Below are 17,819 nucleotides of genomic sequence, written 5' to 3' on the forward strand. Positions count from 1 at the left end.
CTCTCTTAGCTCTCCTAATCCCTTTCTTCAGTTCCCTCCTGGCTATCTTGTATCCCTCCAATGCCCAGTCTGAACCTTGTTTCCTCAGCCTTACATAAGTCTCCTTTTTCCTCTTAACAAGACATTCAACCTCTCTTGTCAACCATGATTCCCTCACTCGACCATCTCTTTGCCTGTCGTCCAAGAGGCGAATTAAAAGTACAAAGAAGTTTACTGGAGACTTCTAATTGCATCTGCCAAAATCCTTGAGACGCGTCAAGCTTGGTAAATATTTTAGCATTTGCCACCTTAGCAGTGATATCTTCTTTCTTTGGTATTGGATAATGCTCTCTTTTGATACTTCTATTGAGATCTTTCGGGTCCATACAGATTCTTATTTCACCTGTAGGTTTTTTACACAGACTAGGGAGCTTATCCAGCCAGTAGGTTGAGTAACCTTTAAGATTATTCCTTGAGTTTGAAGTATTGACAATTCAGCTTTCAGTCGATCTTTAAGTGGAGCAGGAACACGTCTAGGTGGATGGATCACCGATTTGGCATCCTTTTTCATTTGGATTTTGGACTGAAAAGGTGACGTGCCCATACCTTGAAAAACATTTGGGTATTGCTGTAAGAGTTGCTGAACATCATCAGTAAGTGCACTTGATTGACAGGTATTCATGAAGATTCTCTGTATGAGTTACAAATCTTTGCATGCTTGTGTCCAAGTAATGAACGAGTATCATTGACAATCTTGAACCTTAGTTGTTTTTGAATGTCTCTGTTTGTGACACTTAGGTAGCAGGATCCATGTGAAAAAATGGGGTTGCCATTGTAATCACGCAATGAATATTCTGGAGGAATCATTTCATAATGACTCTTGATCTTGGACAGGTCCTTGGTATTCAAAAGATTCACTGAGGCGCCGGTATCAAATTTAAAAGTGATTGGAATTGTGTTAACATACACAGTAAAAAGTGATTGGAATTGTGTTAACATACACAGTAGTCACCCACTCGTTGCTTACTATGTTGACTTTTTGTTCTTCCGTTGTTTGAAGATTTTTTTCACACTCTCGATGAGATAAATTCATTGTTTTATGATGATCCTTGCTTGTAGACCATGCTTGATGGACAAATCAAATACACCAACGAAGAAAGTATTTTCTAATGAGAAAATATCGTCACCTTCCATGAAATCTTCTTGAGTGTTGATTTCTTATGTTTTGTCCCCAGCTCGTACTTTGTGATATTTTTTGTGTGTAGGAGGAATGTATGTAGCAGTTGATTGACATTGTGAAGCATAATGGTTGAGTTTCTGACATTTCAAACATCATTTGCCAAAAACTGGACAATTCCCCTTTAAGTGGGCGTTACCACATTTGTGACACGTAATTACGTTGTCGTCATGACGTAATTGTGACATACACGCATGCACAGACTTCTTCTTGAACGTCTCGCATTTTGGTGCGTAGTGCGTATGTGCAGAGCTCGAAAATGCTTGCAGAGGATCGCTTCCGTTCCTTACAGATTTCTGCTTTGCTTGCCACACCATTTTAATTTTCTCTGCCTCATGGTAGAGATTTGCGCTTTTTTTCCTTAGGATAAAAATGCTAGCTACTGGCGTCTGGTCTGTTCTGCTGATATATATTTGTCAATTGCGATTTGTAGAGTTAATTCATTTTTACGAATTAACGCTTCTCTGACATTATCATCAAGTATACCATATACGATTTGATCTCTGACAAGTGAATCATGTAGATTTTCATAGTTACACATTTTAGCTAAGAGCTTGAGATCTGTGATGAAATTATTCACAGGTTCACCAGTTTTTTGAATTCTCCAATGAAATTTCAGTCGTTCTAAAATCTCATTTGTCTGCATTTTACAATGTTCATCAAACTTCACTATCACTTGATCAAATTTAGTTTTATCTTCACCAGCACTAAAATTAAATGAGTTGAATATTTTGATTGCTTGATGTCCTGCCAGGGACAGAAATAATGCCATCCTTCTAGCTTCTGGTGCTGCACTTAAGACCATAAGACATAGGAGCAGAATTAGGCCACTCGGCCCATCGAGTCTACTCCGCCATTCAATCATGGCTGATATTTTCTCATCCCCATTCTCCTGCCTTCTCCCCATAACCCCTGATCCCCTTATTAATCAAGAACCTATCTATCTCTGTCTTAAAGACACTCAGTGAATTGGCCTCCACAGCCTTCTGCGGCAAAGATTCACCACCCTCTGGCTGAAGAAATTCCTCATCATCTCTGTTTTAAAGGATCGTCCCTTTAATCTGAGATGGTGTCCTCTGATTCTAGTTTTTCCTACAAGTGGAAGCATCCTCTCCATGTCCACTCTATCCAGGCCTCGCAGTATCTTCTACGTTTCAATAAGATCCCCCCTCATCCTTCTAAACTCCGAGTACAGGCCCAGAGTCCTCAAACGTTCCTCATACGACAAGTTCTTCATTCCAGGGATCATTCTTGTGAACCTCCTCTGGACCATTTCCAAGGCCAGCACATCTTTCCTTAGATATGGGGCCCAAAACTGCTCACAGTACTCCAAATGGGGTCTGACCAGAGACTTACACAGCCTCAGAAGTACATCCCTGGTCTTGTATTCTAGCTCTCTTGATGAATGCTAACATTGCATTTGCCTTCTTAACTGCCGACTGAACCTGCACGTTAACCTTAAGAGAATCATGAACAAAGACTCCCAAGTCCCTTTGTGCTTCTGCTTTCCGAATCATTTCCCCACTTAGAAAATAGTTTATGCATCGATTTCTCCTTCCAAAGTGCATAACCTCACACTTTTCCACATTGTATTCCATCCGCCACTTCATTGCCCACTCTCCTAGCTTGTCCAAATCCTTATGCGGCCCCCTTTCTTCCTCAATATTACCTATCCCTCTACAGATTTTGTATCATCTGCAAACTTAGCAACAGTGCCTTCAGTACCTTCTTCCAGATCATTAAGGTATATTGTGAAAAGTTGTGGTCCCAGCACAGTCCCCTGAGGCATACCACTAGTCACCGGCTGCCATCCTGAAAATGACCCCTTTATCCCCACTCGCTGCCTTCTGCCAGTCAGCCAATCCTCTACCCATGCCAGGATCTTACCCTGAACACCATGAGCTCTTAACCTATTTAACAGTCTCCTATGCGGCACCTTGTCAAAGGCCTTCTGGAAATCTAAATAAATCACATCCACTGGTTCTCCTTTGTCTAACTTGCTTGTTACCACCTCACAGAACTCTAACAGATTTGTCAGACACAACCTCCCTTTGACAAAGCCGTGCTGACTTAGTCCTATTTACCATGCGCTTCCAAGTGCTTTGCAATCTCATCTTTAATAACAGACTCTAAAACCTTACCAATGACCGAAGTTGGGCTAAGAGGCCTATAATTCCTGTCTTCTGCCTCCCTCTCTCCTTAAACAGTGGTGTTACATGAGCCACCATCCAGTCCTCTGGGACCCTTCTTGCCTCCAGTGATTCTTGAAAGAATCCACACTTTCCTCAGCTATCTTTTTTAGGACCCTGGGGTGTAGTCCATCCGGTCCAGGTGACTTATCCGCCTTCAGACCTTTCAGTTTCCCCAGAACCTTCTCCTTAGTAATGGTCACTGCACTCACCTCTGCCCCCTGGTTCTCCTGGAGCTCTGGCATCCCACTGGTGTCTTCCCCCGTGAAGACTGATGCAAAATAACTATTCGGTTCCCCTGCCATTTCTTTGTTTCCTATTATTACTTCTCCAGCCACATTTTCTAGTGGTCCAATGTCTACTTTTACCTCTCTCTTACCTTTTATATATTGAAAAAATCTCTTCCTATCTTCCTTTATGTTACTAGCTAGCTTGCACTCGTACTTCATCTTCTCCCCCCTTATTGATTTTTTAGTTGTCCTCTGCACGCTTTTAAAAGCTTCCCAATCCTCTTGTTTCCCACTAATCCTCGCCACTTTGTATGCTTTTTCCTTAGCCTTTATGCTGTCCTTGACACCCCTCGTCAGCCATGATGCCTCATCCTCCCTTTAGCATGTTTCCATTTTGGGATGAATTTCTGTTGTGCCTCCATAATAACCCAAAAAAACTTCCGCCATTGCTGTTCCACTGTCTTCCCTGCTAGGCTCCTTCTTCAATCATCTCTGGCCAGCTCCTCCCTCATGTCTTTGTAGTTACCCTTATTTAATTGTAATACCGTTACATCTGACTGTAGCTTCTCCCTCTCAAACTGCAGGGTAAATTCTATCATATTGTGGTCACTGCTCCCTAAGGGTTCCTTCACCTTAAGTTCCCTAATCAAGTCTGCCTCATTACACATCACCAAATCCAGAATTGCCTGTTCCCTAGTCGGCTCTGTCACAAGCTGCTCCAAAAAAACATCTCTTAGACATGTTTAAGCACAAGGGGGCAGCACGGTAGCCTTGTGGATAGCACAATTGCGACACAGCTCCAGGGTCCCAGGTTCAATTCCGGCTTGGGTCACTGTCTGTGCGGAGTCTGCACATCCTCCCCGTGTGTGCGTGGGTTTCCTCCAGGTGCTCCGGTTTCCTCCCACAGTCCAAAGATGTGCAGGTTAGGTGGATTGGCCATGCTAAATTGTCCTTAGTGTCCAAAATTGCCCTTAGTGTTGGGTGGGGTTGCTGGGTTATGGGGATAGGGTGGCGGTGTTGACCTTGGGTAGGGTGCTCTTTCCAAGAGCCGGTGCGGACTCGATGGGCCGAATGGCCTCCTTCTGCACTGTAAATTCTATGTAAATTCTATGATTCCACAAATTTATTTTCTTGGGATCCACTACCAACCTGATTTTCCCAGTCCACCTGCACATTGAAGTCCCCCATGATTATTGTAATATTGCCTTTTTTACATGCCTTTTCTATCTCCTGATTTATTTTCTGCCCCACATCCTGACTACTGCTAGGAGGCCTGTACATAATTCCCATCAGGGTATTTTTACCTTTGCGATTCCTCAACCCTACCCACAGAGAGTCTATGCCTTCTGATCCTATATCGCTCCTTGCTATCGATTTAACTTCATTCCTTACTCACAATGCAACCCCGCCCCCTTTGCCCATCTGCCTGTCCTTTCGATTGGACACATATCCTTGGATATTTAGATCCCAGCCCTGATCCCCTTGCAGCCACGTGTCTGTGATGCCCACAACATCGTACCGGCCAATTTCAATGTGCGCAACAAGCTCATTCACCTTGTTCCGTATATTGCGTGCATTTAGGTACAGCACCTTCAATCCTGCATTGACCACCTCCCTTTTCACACTCTCCTCAGTCACTGTACCCTGCACTGTGGCCCTTTTTGATTTTTGACTGTGGCTTCTCTTGCCTTACACTTTCACCCTTACTGCCTTTTGTTTCTGGTCCCTTTTTACTCCCCCCCCCCCCCCCCAAATTCCTACATCGGGACACATCCCCCGGCCACATTAGTTAAACACTCCCCAACAGCTCTAACAAACACGCCCCCCCCCCCCCCCCCAGGACATCGGTCCCAGTCCTGCCCAGGTGCAGACCGTCCGGTTTGTACTGGTCCCACCTCCCCCAGAACCGGTTCCAATGCCCCAGGAATTTGAATCCCTCCCTCTTGCACCATCTCTCGAGCCATGTATTCATCCTATCTATCCTGACATTCCTACTCTGACTAGCTCGTGGTACTGGCAGCAATCCTGAGATTACTACCTTTGAGGTCCTACTTTTTAGTTTAACTACTAACTCCCTGAATTCAGCTTGTAGGACCTCATCCCGTTTTTACCTATATTGTTGGTGCCTCTGTGCATCACGACAGTTGGCTGTTCACCCCCCCCCACCCCCCCCCCCAGCTCCGAGACATCCTTGACCCTTGCACCAGGGAGGCAACATACCATCCTGGAGTCTCGATTGCGTCCGCAGAACCGCCTGTCTATTCCCCTTACAATTGAGTCCCCTATCACTATAGCCCTGCCATTCTTCTTCCTGCCCAGCTGCGCAGCAGAGCCAGCCACGGTGCCATGAACCTGGCTGCTGCTGCCTTCCCCTGGTGAGCCATCTCCCTCAACTGTATCCAAAGCGGTATATCTGTTTTGCAGGGAGATGACCGCAGGGAACACCTGCACTGCCTTCCTACTCTTGCTCTGTCTTTTGGTCACCCATTTTCTATCTTCCTCAGTACCTTTCACCTGCGGTGTGACCAACTCGCTAAACGTGCTATCCACGACGTCCTCAGCATCGCGGATGCTCCAAAGTGAGTCCATCTGCAGCTCCAGAGCCATCAAGCGGTCTAACAGTAGCTGCAGCTGGACACACTTCTTGCACGTGAAGGAGCCAGGGTCAGTGGACGTGTCCCTGAGCTCCCACATTGCACACGAGGAGCATGACTCGGATCTGGGATCTTCTGCCATGCCTTAGGTTATCTTATACAACTACAATGTCAAAAAACAAAAGGAATAAATAAATAAATGAATAAATAGACAATTGAAAAGAAAAACTACTTACCAGTCACTTACCAAGGATAAAAAACACCTCCTCCTAATCCAGCTTCGATTTCCCACCTAGCTTCAAATTCCCAAACTCACTCTTCGTTTAAATCAGTAGCTTCTAGGTAAAGTTGAAATTGTTGCTTGAACAACTTCCAATTTAAATTTAAATTACCAGTGGTCTTTAGATGTCTTGATGCTTGAACTTGCTCCATCGATAGGTTGTTTGCATCAAAGTATTCAAAGTTGCGATGATTGCGATAGGCGAATAGTTGAATCCGTTTTTTTCCTTTTTCTTTCTTTTCTGTACTAAATCTTCGTTAGTCTTTCTTAAAGATTTAAAACTCGCTGGTACCATGTTATATTTTAAATAATGACTTATCTAAAATATATATATTACTCTTGAATCCACCAGGATGATAAGGTGACCGTCTTCTTGTCGAAAGATGAACTGTTTAATGAGTAATAAAATAATAAACTGTGAGTCCCTTTACTCAATACTAAACTAACTCTAAAGAAATAAAGTACAATACAGATAACTATATAACTATACACTATTATAACAAACTAGTTCTAACTAGGGTAGTGGGTGCCTGGAACTCGCTGCCGGAGGAGGTGGTGGAAGCAGGGACGATAGTGACGTTTAAGGGCATCTGGACAAATACATGAATAGGATGGGAATAGAGGGATATGGATCCCGGAAGTGTAGAAGATTTTAGTTTAGGCGGGCAGCATGGTCGGCGCAGGCTTGGAGGGCCGAAGGGCCTGTTCCTGTGCTGTACATTTATTTGTTCTTTGTTCTTTGTTCTCTCACTCTAGCTATTCTATGTCTTGCTTGTTCATTGTAAGAAGTCTTACAACACCAGGTTAAAGTCCAACAGGTTTGTTTCGATGTCACTAGCTTTCGGAGCGCTGCTCCTTCCTCAGGTGAATGAAGAGGTATGTTCCAGAAACATATATATAGACAGATTCAAAGATGCCAAACAATGCTTGGAATGCGACCATTAGCAGGTGATTAAATCTTTACAGATCCAGAGATGGGGTAACCCCAGGTTAAAGATGTGTGAATTGTACCAAGCCAGGACAGTTGGTAGGACTTCGCAGGCCAGACGGTGGGGGATGAATGTAATGCGACATGAATCCCAGGTCCCGGTTGAGGCCGCACTCATGTGTGCGGAACTTGGCTGTAAGCTTCTGCTCGGCGATTCTGCGTTGTTGCGGGTCCTGAAGGCCGCCTTGGAGAACGCTTACCCGGAGATCAGAGGCTGAATGCCCTTGACTGCTGGATTCTGCGTTGTCGCGCGTCCTGAAGGCCGCCTTGGAGAACGCTTACCCGGAGATCAGAGGCTGAATGCCCTTGACTGCTGAAGTGTTCCCCGACTGGAAGGGAACATTCCTGCCTGGTGATTGTCGCGCGATGTCCGTTCATTCGTTGTCGCAGCGTCTGCATGGTCTCGCCAATGTACCACGCTTTGGGACATCCTTTCCTGCAGCGTATGAGGTAGACAACGTTGGCCGAGTCGCACGAGTATGTACCGCGTACCTGGTGGGTGGTGTTCTCATGTGTAATGGTGGTATCCATGTCGATGATCTGGCACGTCTTGCAGAGATTGCCATGGCAGGGTTGTGTGGTGTCGTGGTCACTGTTCTGAAGGCTGGGTAGTTTGCTGCACACAATGGTTTGTTTGAGGTTGCGCAGTTGTTTGAAGGCAAGTAGTGGGGGTGTTGGGATGACCTTGGCAAGATGTTCATCTTCATCGATGACGTGTTGAAGGCTGTGAAGAAGATGTCATACTGTGCTCACCCCAGTCCAACGCCAGCATCTCCACATCATTGCTTGTTCATTGTTCTTGATCACACTCTCTAACTAACTAAAAAGAACGGGAGTCCGGTTCTTATAGTATCTGACAGTGAGACATCTAGTGTTGAAATGACTGTACTGCATTTACATACATTGATCATGTATATTTATATCTGAGTATCACAACCAGCCTGGAGCTGGATTCTCCACTGCGCCACATTTCCGTTACACCCCGCTGGCGGCTGGTCAATGGGGTTGCCCCACACACTCGGGGAAGCCCAGGGCTGCCGGCAAAATGGAGCATCCCGACGGCAGAGAATCCAGGCTGGAGAGTGACAACAGGCCTGGTATATACACTGGCTGGAGTGTGACAACATGCCTGATATATACACAGGCTGGAGTGTGACAACATGCCTGGTATATACACTGGCTGGAGTGTGACAACAGGCCTGGTATATACACAGCACAGAGTGTGACAAGAGGCCTGTTATATACACAGGCTGGAGTGTGACAAGAGGCCTGGTATATACACAGTACAGAGTGTGACAACAGGCCTGGTATATACACAGGCTGGAGTGTGACAAGAGGCCTGGTATATACACAGTACAGAGTGTGACAAGAGGCCTGGTATATACACAGGCTGGAGTGTGACAACAGGCCTGGTATATACACAGTACAGAGTAGAACATAGAACATAGAACATAGAATAATACAGCGCAGTACAGGCCCTTCGGCCCACGATGTTGCACCGAAACAAAAGCCATCTAACCTACACTATGCCATTATCATCCATATGTTTATCCAATAAACTTTTAAATGCCCTCAATGTTGGCGAGTTCACTACTGTAGCAGGTAGGGCATTCCACGGCCTCACTACTCTTTGCGTAAAGAACCTACCTCTGACCTCTGTCCTATATCTATTACCCCTCAGTTTAAAGTTATGTCCCCTCGTGCCAGCCATTTCCATCCGCGGGAGAAGGCTCTCACTGTCCACCCTATCCAACCCCCTGATCATTTTGTATGCCTCTATTAAGTCTCCTCTTAACCTTCTTCTCTCCAACGAAAACAACCTCAAGTCCATCAGCCTTTCCTCATAAGATTTTCCCTCCATACCAGGCAACATCCTGGTAAATCTCCTCTGCACCCGCTCAAAAGCCTCCACGTCCTTCCTATAATGCGGTGACCAGAACTGTACGCAATACTCCAAATGCGGCCGTACCAGAGTTCTGTACAGCTGCAACATGACCTCCCGACTCCGGAACTCAATCCCTCTACCAATAAAGGCCAACACTCCATAGGCCTTCTTCACAACCCTATCAACCTGGGTGGCAACTTTCAGGGATCTATGTACATGGACACCTAGATCCCTCTGCTCATCCACACTTTCAAGAACTTTACCACTGGCCAAATATTCCGCATTCCTGTTATTCCTTCCAAAGTGAATCACCTCACACTTCTCTACATTAAACTCCATTTGCCACCTCTCAGCCCAGCTCTGCAGCTTATCTATATCCCTCTGTAACCTGCTACATCCTTCCACACTGTCGACAACACCACCGACTTTAGTATCGTCTGCAAATTTACTCACCCACCCTTCTGCGCCTTCCTCTAGGTCATTGATAAAAATGACAAACAGCAACGGCCCCAGAACAGATCCTTGTGGTACTCCACTTGTGACTGTACTCCATTCTGAACATTTCCCATCAACCACAACCCTCTGTCTTCTTTCAGCTAGCCAATTTCTGATCCACATCTCTAAATCACCCTCAATCCCCAGCCTCCGTATTTTCTGCAATAACCTACCGTGGGGAACCTTATCAAACGCTTTGCTGAAATCCATATACACCACATCAACTGCTCTACCCCCATCTACCTGTTCAGTCACCTTCTCAAAGAACTCAATAAGGTTTGTGAGGCATGACCTACCCTTCACAAAGCCATGCTGACTATCCCTGATCATATTATTCCTATCTAGATGATTATAAATCTTGTCTCTTATAATCCCCTCCAAGACTTTACCCACTACAGACGTGAGGCTCACCGGTCTATAGTTGCCGGGGTTGTCTCTGCTCCCCTTTTTGAACAAAGGGACCACATTTGCTGTCCTCCAGTCCTCTGGCACTATTCCTGTAGCCAATGATGACATAAAAATCAAAGCCAAAGGTCCAGCAATCTCTTCCCTGGCCTCCCAGAGAATCCTAGGATAAATCCCATCAGGTCCCGGGGACTTATCTATTTTCAGCCTGTCCAGAATTGCCAACACCTCTTCCCTACGTACCTCAATGCCATCTATTCTATTAGCCTGGGGCTCAGCATTCTCCTCCACAACATTATCTTTTTCTGAGTGAATACTGACGAAAAATATTCATTTAGTATCTCGCCTATCTCTTCAGACTCCACACACAATTTCCCATCCCTGTCCTTGACTGGTCCTACTCTTTCCCTAGTCATTCGCTTATTCCTGACATACCTATAGAAAACTTTTGGGTTTTCCTTGATCCTTCCTGCCAAATACTTCTCATGTCCCCTCCTTGCTCGTCTTAGCTCTCTCTTTAGATCCTTCCTCGCTACCTTGTAACTATCCATCGCCCCAACTGAAACTTCACACTTCATCTTCACATAGGCCTCCTTCTTCCTCTTAACAAGAGATTCCACTTCCTTGGTAAACCACGGTTCCCTCGCTCGACGCCTTCCTCCCTGTCTGACCGGTACATACTTATCAAGAACACGCAGTAGCTGATCCTTGAACAAGCTCCACTTATCCAGTGTGCCCAACTCTTGCAGCCTACTTCTCCACCTTATCCCCCCCAAGTCACGTCTAATGGCATCATAATTGCCCTTCCCCCAGCTATAACTCTTGCCCTGCGGTGTATACTTATCCCTTTCCATCATTAACGTAAACGTCACCGAATTGTGGTCACTGTCCCCAAAGTGCTCTCCTACCTCCAAATCCAACACCTGGCCTGGTTCATTACCCAAAACCAAATCCAACGTGGCCTCGCCTCTTGTTGGCCTGTCAACATATAGTTTCAGGAAACCCTCCTGCACACACTGTACAAAAAACGACCCATCTATTGTACTCAAACTATATCTTTTCCAGTCAATATTTGGAAAGTTAAAGTCTCCCATAATAACTACCCTGTTACTTTCGCTCTTATCCAGAATCATCTTCGCCATCCTTTCCTCTACATCCCTAGAACTATTAGGAGGCCTATAAAAAACTCCCAACAGGGTGACCTCTCCTTTCCTGTTTCTAACTTCAGCCCATACTACCTCGGAAGAAGAGTCCCCATCTAGCATCCTCTCCGCCACCGTAATACTGCTCTTGACTAGCAGCGCCACACCTCCCCCTCTTTTGCCTCCTTCTCTTAGCTTACTAAAACACCTAAACCCCGGAACCTGCAACATCCATTCCTGTCCCTGCTCTATCCATGTCTCCGAAATGGCCACAACATCCAAGTCCCAGGTACCAACCCATGCTGCCAGTTCCCCTACCTTGTTTCGTATACTCAAGAACAAAGAACAAAGAAATGTACAGCACAGGAACAGGCCCTTCGGCCCTCCAAGCCCGTGCCGACCATACTGCCCGACTAAACTACAATCTTCTACACTTCCTGGGTCCGTATCCTTCTATTCCCATCCTATTCATATATTTGTCAAGATGCCCCTTAAATGTCCCTATCGTCCCTGCCTCCACTACCTCCTCCGGTAGTGAGTTCCAGGCACCCACTACCCTCTGCGTAAAAAACTTGCCTCGTACATCTACTCTAAACTTTGCCCCTCTCACCTTAAACCTATGCCCCCTAGTAATTGACCCCTCTACCCTGGGGAAAAGCCTCTGACTATCCACTCTGTCTATGCCCCTCATAATTTTGTATACCTCTATCAGGTCGCCCCTCAACCTCCTTCGTTCCAGTGAGAACAAACCGAGTTTATTCAATCGCTCCTCATAGCTTATGCCCTCCATACCAGGCAACATTCTGGTAAATCTCTTCTGCACCCTCTCTAAAGCCTCCACATCCTTCTGGTAGTGTGGCGACCAGAATTGAACACTATACTCCAAGTGTGGCCTAACTAAGGTTCTATACAGCTGCAACATGACTTGCCAATTCTTATACTCAATGCCCCGGCCAATGAAGGCAAGCATGCCGTATGCCTTCTTGACTACCTTCTCCACCTGTGTAGCCCCTTTCAGTGATCTGTGGACCTGTACTCCTAGATCTCTTTGACTTTCAATACTCTTGAGGGTTCTACCATTCACTGTATATTCCCTACCTGCATTAGCCCTTCCAAAATGCATTACCTCACATTTGTCCAGGTTAAACTCCATCTGCCATCTCTCCGCCCAAGTCTCCAGACAATCTAAATCCTGCTGTATCCTCAGACAGTCCTCATCGCTATCCGCAATTCCACCAACCTTTGTGTCGTCTGCAAACTTACTAATCAGACCAGTTACATTTTCCTCCAAATCATTTATATATACTACAAAGAGCAAAGGTCCCAGCACTGATCCCTGTGGAACACCACTGGTCACAGCCCTCCAATTAGAAAAGCATCCCTCCATTGCTACCCTCTGCCTTCTATGGCCTAGCCAGTTCTGTATCCACCTTGCCAGTTCACCCCTGATCCCGTGTGACTTCACCTTTTGTACTAGTCTACCATGAGGGACCTTGTCAAAGGCCTTACTGAAGTCCATATAGACAACATCTACTGCCCTACCTGCATCAATCATCTTAGTGACCTCCTCGAAAAACTCTATCAAGTTAGTGAGACACGACCTCCCCTTCACAAAACCGTGCTGCCTCTCACTAATACGTCCAATTGCTTCCAAATGGGAGTAGATCCTGTCTCGAAGAATTCTCTCCAGTAATTTCCCTACCACTGAAGTAAGGCTCACCGGCCTGTAGTTCCCGGGATTATCCCTGCCACCCTTCTTAAACAGAGGAACAACATTGGCTATTCTCCAGTCCTCCGGGACATCCCCTGAAGACAGCGAGGATCCAAAGATTTCTGTCAAGGCCTCAGCAATTTCCTCTCCAGCCTCCTTCAGTATTCTGGGGTAGATCCCATCCGGCCCTGGGGACTTATCTACCTTAATATTTTTTAAGACACCCAACACCTCGTCTTTTTGGATCACAATGTGACCCAGGCTATCTACACCCCCTTCTCCAGACTCAACATCTACCAATTCCTTCTCTTTGGTGAATACTGATGCAAAGTATTCATTTAGTACCTCGCCCATTTCCTCTGGCTCCACACATAGATTCCCTTGCCTATCCTTCAGTGGGCCAACCCTTTCCCTGGCTACCCTCTTGCTTTTTATGTAAGTGTAAAAAGCCTTGGGATTTTCCTTAACCCTATTTGCCAATGACTTTTCATGACCCCTTCTAGCCCTCCTGACTCCCTGCTTAAGTTCCTTCCTACTTTCCTTATATGCCACACAGGCTTCGTCTGTTCCCAGCCTTTTAGCCCTGACAAATGCCTCCTTTTTCTTTTTGACGAGGCCTACAATATCATTCGTCATCCAAGGTTCCCGAAAATTGCCGTATTTGTCTTTCTTCCTCACAGGAACATGCCTGTCCTGTATTCCTATCAACTGACACTTGAAAGCCTCCCACATGTCAGATGTTGATTTGCCCTCAAACATCCGCCCCCAATCTATGCTCTTCAGTTCCCGCCTAATATTGTTATAATTAGCCTTCCCCCAATTTAGCACATTCATCCTCGGACCACTCTTATCCTTGTCCACCAGTACTTTAAAACTTACTGAATTGTGGTCACTGTTACCGAAATGCTCCCCTACTGAAACATCTACCACCTGGCCGGGCTCATTCCCCAATACCAGGTCCAGTACCGCCTCTTCCCTAGTTGGACTGTTTACATATTGTTTTAAGAAGCCCTCCTGGATGCTCCTTACAAACTCTGCCCCGTCTAAGCCCCTGGCACTAAGTGAGTCCCAGTCAATATTGGGGAAGTTGAAGTCTCCCATCACCACAACCCTGTTGTTTTTACTCTTTTCCAAAATCTGTCTACCTATCTGCTCCTCTATCTCCCGCTGGCTGTTGGGAGGCCTGTAGTATACCCCCAACATTGTGACTGCACCCTTCTTATTCCTGATCTCTACCCATATAGCCTCACTGCCCTCTGAGGTGTCCTCTCGCTGTATAGCTGTGATACTCTCCTGAACAAGTAGCGCAACTCCGCCTCCCCTTTTACATCCCCCTCTATCCCGCCTGAAACATCTAAATCCTGGAACGTTTAGCTGCCAATCCTGCCCTTCCCTCAACCAGGTCTCTGTAATGGCAACAACATCATAGTTCCAAGTACTAATCCAAGCTCTAAGTTCATCTGCCTTACCCGTAATGCTCCTTGCATTAAAACATATGCACTTCAGGCCACCAGACCCGCTGTGTTCAGCAACTTCTCCCCGTCTGCTCTGCCTCAGAGCCACACTGTCCATATTCCCTAGTTCTCCCTCAACGCTCTCACCTTCTGACCTATTGCTCCCGTGCCCACCCCCCTGCCATACTAGTTTAAACCCTCCCGTGTGACACTAGCAAATCTCGCGGCCAGGATATTTATGCCTCTCCGGTTTAGATGCAACCCGTCCATCTTATACAGGTCACACCTGCCCCGGAAGAGCTCCCAGTGGTCCAGATAACCGAAACCCTCCCTCCTACACCAGCTGTTTAGCCACGTGTTTGTCTGCTCTATCTTCCTATTTCTAGCCTCACTGGCACGTGGCACAGGGAGTAATCCCGAGATTACAACCCTCGAGGTCCTGTCTTTTAACTTTCTGCCTAGCTCCCTGAACTCCTGCTGCAGGACCTCATGCCTCTTCCTGCCTATGTCGTTAGTACCAATATGTACAACGACCTCTACCTGTTTGCCCTCCCCCTTCAGGATTCCCTCTACCCGTTCGGAGACATCCTGGACCCTGGCACCAGGGAGGCAACATACCATCCTGGAGTCTCTTTCACGTCCACAGAAGCGCCTATCTGTTCCCCTGACTATAGAGTCCCCTATAACTATTACTCTTCTGCGCTTTGACCCTCCCTTCTGAACATCAGAGCCAGCCGTGGTGCCACTGCTCTGGCTGCTGCTGCTTTCCTGGCATTGAAGTAGACACACTTCAAACCACCTACCTGAACACTGGCCCCCTCCTGCGACGTCAAATCTGTGCTCCTGACCTCTATACTCTCATTCTCCCTTACCCTAAAACTACAATCCAGGTTCCCATGCCCCTGCTGCATTAGTTTAAACCCCCCCCCAAAGAGCACTAACAAATCTCCCCCCCAGGATATTTGTGCCCCTCAGGTTCAGATGTAGACCATCCTGTCTGTAGAGGTCCCACCTTCCCCAGAAAGAGCCCCAGTTATCCAGAAATCTGAATCCCTCCCGCCTGCACCATCCCTGTAGCCACGTGTTTAAATGCTCTCTCTCCCTATTCCTCATCTCACTATCACGTGGCACGGGCAACAACCCAGAGATAAAAACTCTGTTTGTTCTAGTTCTGAGCTTCCATCCTAGCTCCCTGAAAGCCTGCCTGACATCCTTGTCCCCTTTCCTACCTATGTCGTTAGTGCCAATGTGGACCACGACTTGGGGCTGCTCCCCCTCCCCCCTAAGGACCCGGAAAACACGATCCGAGACATCACGTACCCTTGCACCTGGGAGGCAACATACCAAACGTGAGTCTCTCACGCTCCCACAAAATCTCCTATCTGTGCCCCTGACTATAGAGTCCCCAATTACTAATGCTCTGCTCCTCTCCCCCCTTCCCTTCTGAGCAACAGTGACAGACTCCGTGCCAGAGGCCCGTACCCCATGGCTTACCCCTGGTAAGTCCCCCCCCCCCCACAGAGTGTGACAACAGATCTGGTATATACACAGTACAGAGTGTGACAACAGATCTGGTATATACACAGTACAGAGTGTGACAACAGGCCTGGGGAGGATTCTCCGAACCCCCGCCAGGTCGGAGAATTGCCGGGGGGGCGGTGTGAATCCTGCCCCGCCGCTCCGACGCAGGCTGCTGAATTCTCCGGCGCCGGTTTTGGGCGGGGGCGGGGCTCGTGCCACGCCGGTCGGGGGCCGTTGGCATCGGCACCCCCGGCAATTCTCCGGGCCCCGATGGGCCGAGCAGCCACCCATTTCCGGCCAGTCCCGCCGGCGTGAAATAGACAAGGTCCATCCCGGCGGGACTTGGCTTGGAGGGCGGCTTGCAGAGTCCTCGGGGGGGAGGGGGTGCGGAGGGATCCAGCCCCGGGAGGGGTCCCCCACGGTGGCCTGGCACATGATCAGGGCCCACCGATCTGCGGGCGGGCCTGTGCCGTGGGGGCACTCTTTCCTTCCGCGCCAGCCTGTGTAAGGCTCCGCGATGGCCAGCGCGGAGAATAAACCCTCTGCGCAGGAAACACGGCAGCGGAGGATGCCGCAACTTCCGGGAGGCCCGACGCTGGAGTGGTTCACAATGCTCTTTGACGCCGGTACGGGCTGCCCCGCCGATTCCAGAGAATCCCGGCCCTGGTATCTACACAGGCTGGAGTGTGAAAATGGGTCTGGTATATACACAGTACAGAGTGTGACAACAGGCCTGGTATTTAATGCTGATTAATTCAGTACATATTTGAGGTTGATCTAGAACTGTCTGCAGGTTCATGCATGATGGAAACCTAATCCACCGTTACCTCAAAATGTTTTCTTCATTGCCTAATTTTAGAGAATGAATTTGAATACTTTCTATTAAGATGGTCTCTAACCTATGTTCTGTGTATTCTCCAGGTCTTCCCAGATTGCAAGTTCATTGCCCTCAGCTCTCTGAGCAGCAGTGTCCCCATTCTCTCCTGTGGTGGCCTAGCCAAACGATGGCTTGTTCCTGGCTGGCGAATGGGCTGGATTCTCATTCATGACCGCAACAACATCTTTAGCAGAGAGGTGAGTTCCGTTAGGAAACTGGCTGATCAATTGGTGAGAGTTATCAACAAACTAAAAAATCAGTAAACAATAGGTGCTCGAAGTTAGGGTGAAGAAAGTGACCGGTCAACAGAGAATGTGTTATAACCTGTCCAGATCCTATTGGCTGGGGCCAATTGGTTACCCCATGTTCCTTGAGGAATATGAGCTCCCCCAATGAATGAGGAGGGGCGGGGGGGGGGGGGCAGCAGAGGGGGAAGCAATCATTACCAGTGCAGCTGTATAAATAGAGCTGGCCAATGTGGTACTGGCTAGAGAAGGAATCAGTGGTGAATTGCAGATACTGTTGTAAATAAAGTTACTTTCTGTTTGACTCTATAAACTTGTGCTGGATTCTTTGTGGCCCTCACAAAAAAAAGCTGGCTGGAAATCTAATAAATCAGAAGTTGAGGCTCAGTAAGAATTATTATTAGGAATCAGACATAATCCGTGTCTTAAACTACTGTAAGACAGCAGCAATCAGTATAAGATCATCACTAAAATACTAAATAGTTGTTTGGAAATGGGAAGACTCTGGAACAGCAATGGCAGGAGGTTTTGGGGGTTATTCGTGAGGCACAACAGGAATTCATCCCAAGGAGGTGGAAAACACTAAG

The 17,819-nt window shown here is 47.2% G+C and overlaps 1 protein-coding gene across 1 annotated transcript in view; it reads left to right on the forward strand.

Annotated features, from left to right (window-relative positions):
• The window catches only part of tat (tyrosine aminotransferase), a 231,511-nt gene that overhangs the window by 106,574 nt on the left and 107,118 nt on the right, over window positions 1-17,819 (forward strand). The window contains exon 8 of the mRNA XM_072517709.1: window positions 17,032-17,184. Within this exon, the coding sequence (XP_072373810.1) occupies window positions 17,032-17,184 (153 nt within the window). The remainder of the gene's footprint in view (window positions 1-17,031; window positions 17,185-17,819) is intronic.

This window comes from Scyliorhinus torazame, chromosome 10 (genome assembly GCF_047496885.1).
Source record: "Scyliorhinus torazame isolate Kashiwa2021f chromosome 10, sScyTor2.1, whole genome shotgun sequence".
Lineage (NCBI taxonomy): Eukaryota > Metazoa > Chordata > Chondrichthyes > Carcharhiniformes > Scyliorhinidae > Scyliorhinus > Scyliorhinus torazame.